Here is a 2,497-nt window from a genome sequence, read left to right on the forward strand (position 1 = left end):
ATGACCACTAGTTGTACTCTCGTCTTGTGGTCCTTGGCATTCATGCATGGTCTTCTCACCAATCATCTCTCTAAGCCAAGGTGTCGCGGGTTCTTCTCTGGTGGCATGTGGGCAACCCACCCCTGAACCCTAACCACTATGGAGCGGGACCCACCTTCGTCACCACCTCTATGACAAGCCAATGACGGTGCCTCCTCCTTGACTTTGCCGCCATTGAAATGGAAGGAAGAGACGAAGAGGAGCATGGTGACAACATAATTTCTAAAGCTCTAGAAGTAAAGGCGAATACATTAACCAAAAATATATTTTCTTCATTCCAAATTACTTGTTGTAGAAATTGATAAAAATGGATGTATCTAGAACTTAAAATACGTCTAGATACCTTCATTTTCGGGACAAGTAATTCTAAACGGAGGGAGTATATGTTACACACTTGCTTTCATGCGTGCGCTCATCGCTAGTGCAAAGAACGCCATAGTAGAAGAAATCCATATCCCTCACAAAATTAAGTTGACCATCTAGCTATAACCATCACACGGAGGAAATTCACCATGCTATTGGTACAAAGCAAAGTCATCGAAATCGATGAATCTACTAACGAAATCGAATGAGCTCTCGACGAATTGATCCCACTCCCAGCAGCTGGATAAAGGATCCCATGCTGGGGAAGCACAGGAAACGTCGGGTGACGAGCTCAGCTCTGCCGCCGCCGGGCTCGCTGGCTGCGAGCCTAACGAAGTTGTCTCAACTTTGGTCACCTTCAGTCGTAGTTCATCTGCTTCTCCTCCCTCCGGCAAGCATACGGCGTGCGACGAGCGTGGGATCTCGCTCCGGCCATCACCGTCATCAGAGTTTTGCCAAGGCGAGCCGCTGGTGCTGCTCTCTGTGGCCGACCCGATCCCGAAGTTGATGACGAACGGCTGCATCTTGACGTCCTTTTCCTCTGCGGCGGCGACGGCTTCGTCGCCGTGGCAGCAGGTGTGGTCGCCGAAGTAGGTGATGACGTAGAGGGAGAGGTCGTCGTCCGACTGCTGGACCTGCCTCGTCGCCGGGCAGCCGATGTCGTGCTTGTAGGAGCACCTGAAATAGAGCCTCGGGTGCTTGCTGTGCGTGATCTCCTTCTGCCCGTACTTCCTCCATATGTGCCCGTCCTCCGCCGTCGATCGCTTCTCGACCCTCGTCGCCGTCGATCCGCTGCTCGCGCGCATCCTGGAAAAACGTAACGAAGCGATCTTGTTAAGTCGTTTGCTCGCCTGAACTGAAATAGTAACGCCGGAGCAAGCAGACACTACTACAGCTTGCTTACCTTCTTTTCGGCCTCGTCTGAGAGGCTGCGCCGTCGGGCTCCGACGACCTGCGCTTCCTGCTGGCGAGCGCGACCGCATGGACGCCGTCGCGACCGTGGAGCGCGGCGAGGGCGCGGTCGCAACAGAGAAGGATCTCCGCGGCGAGCTCCCGGATCCCGCCGTGCTCCTGCGGCGAGCCCCCCTGGAGCAGGGCCTCGAGGACGGCGGCGGACTCCCGGCCCCGCACCACCAGCTCGGACACCACCGAAGCAGCTGGAGTGACGAGTGCCGCCATGTCCTCTAGAATCTAGACTACCGCCTCTCCCTTTACAGCTTAATTTCTTGCTTTCGTCTCTGCGCGCGCCTCTGGATTTGCTGCCTCGATGTAAGGAAGCCTCGATCTAGCTAATTGCTTTGCTCGAGGTGGAAAGGTGGCCATTTATACGCGCGGCTGAGCTCTCGGTTGGATCGATCGAGCTCGAAGTGAGAGCAATTGACCGCACGTGCCACGCGCGATCGCTTCGATCATGCGCCGCGTTGCATGGCGCGTCGCTGAGCTAAACTACTCACCCAGCAGGGGACCAAGACGAGAGTTCACACTCACCCAGCACATCGATACAAATTGCACGGGAATTTAGGTGCTTACCGTGACTAGATTTAGTACATGTTTTACAAGGAAATTAAGAAAGCACGGGTGCAAATCTTGACTGGTCAATTGAGAACTTCACAAAAGACAAGACGAGCTACGTGCATATCCACGCACCCATCAGCATCAGGTGGTACGTTTCTTTCGGAATACCTCATTCTGGCCATTTCATGCAACTGAAGGAGCCATAGTTTAAGCTAATTTTGTTGTCTAAAACTTCTGGTTAGCCAACCATCGTCCGGAACAGAAGTTGACCTAGCCCCCCATTAAGCTGTGACACAGTTGGCAGCTCGGCATTGGCAAGAGCTGGTGCAAATTCTCCTTTACTCAGTCCAAAGTAAACTTGAGTATTACTATTTTATTATTATTAAATTTAACACTTGTGGTTTGTATTTTGGTGTGACGTAACAACTTTATTTTATGGAAAAAAAAATCTAGCTCTAGATCTCCCAAAAATGTGGTTAATATTTTTTTGAATATGGAAAAAGGGGGCTCCACTGACCTCCCTCTGTATCGAAGGATCAACTTTGAGTTTTTCCTGACGATGAACGATGACAACTTGACG

At 51.7% G+C, this 2,497-nt stretch overlaps 1 protein-coding gene across 1 annotated transcript; it reads right to left on the reverse strand.

Moving 5' to 3' along the window:
* Positions 1–347: 347 nt before the first annotated feature.
* LOC119311436 (probable WRKY transcription factor 70) lies at positions 348–1,655 on the reverse strand. Its single transcript, XM_037587101.1, has 2 exons — positions 1,307–1,655; positions 348–1,209 (listed from the first exon to the last, which is right to left on the reverse strand). Exons 1-2 carry the CDS (start codon positions 1,579–1,581, stop codon positions 555–557), a joined length of 930 nt encoding a protein of 309 aa, XP_037442998.1. The 5' UTR covers positions 1,582–1,655; the 3' UTR covers positions 348–554.
* Between the last annotated feature and the right edge of the window lie 842 nt (positions 1,656–2,497).

Source organism: Triticum dicoccoides, chromosome 1A, assembly GCF_002162155.2.
Source record: "Triticum dicoccoides isolate Atlit2015 ecotype Zavitan chromosome 1A, WEW_v2.0, whole genome shotgun sequence".
NCBI lineage: Eukaryota > Viridiplantae > Streptophyta > Magnoliopsida > Poales > Poaceae > Triticum > Triticum dicoccoides.

What these genes read in the sequence shown, in the direction of transcription:
- LOC119311436 (XM_037587101.1), bottom strand. Translation starts at nt 1,581, where the DNA reads ATGGCGGCACTCGTCACTCCAGCTGCTTCGGTGGTGTCCGAGCTGGTG. An exon ending in CAGACGAGGCCGAAAAGAAG is followed by an intron (nt 1,210 to 1,306) that starts GTAAGCAAGCTG and finishes ACGTTTTTCCAG; the next exon opens with GATGCGCGCGAGCAGCGGAT.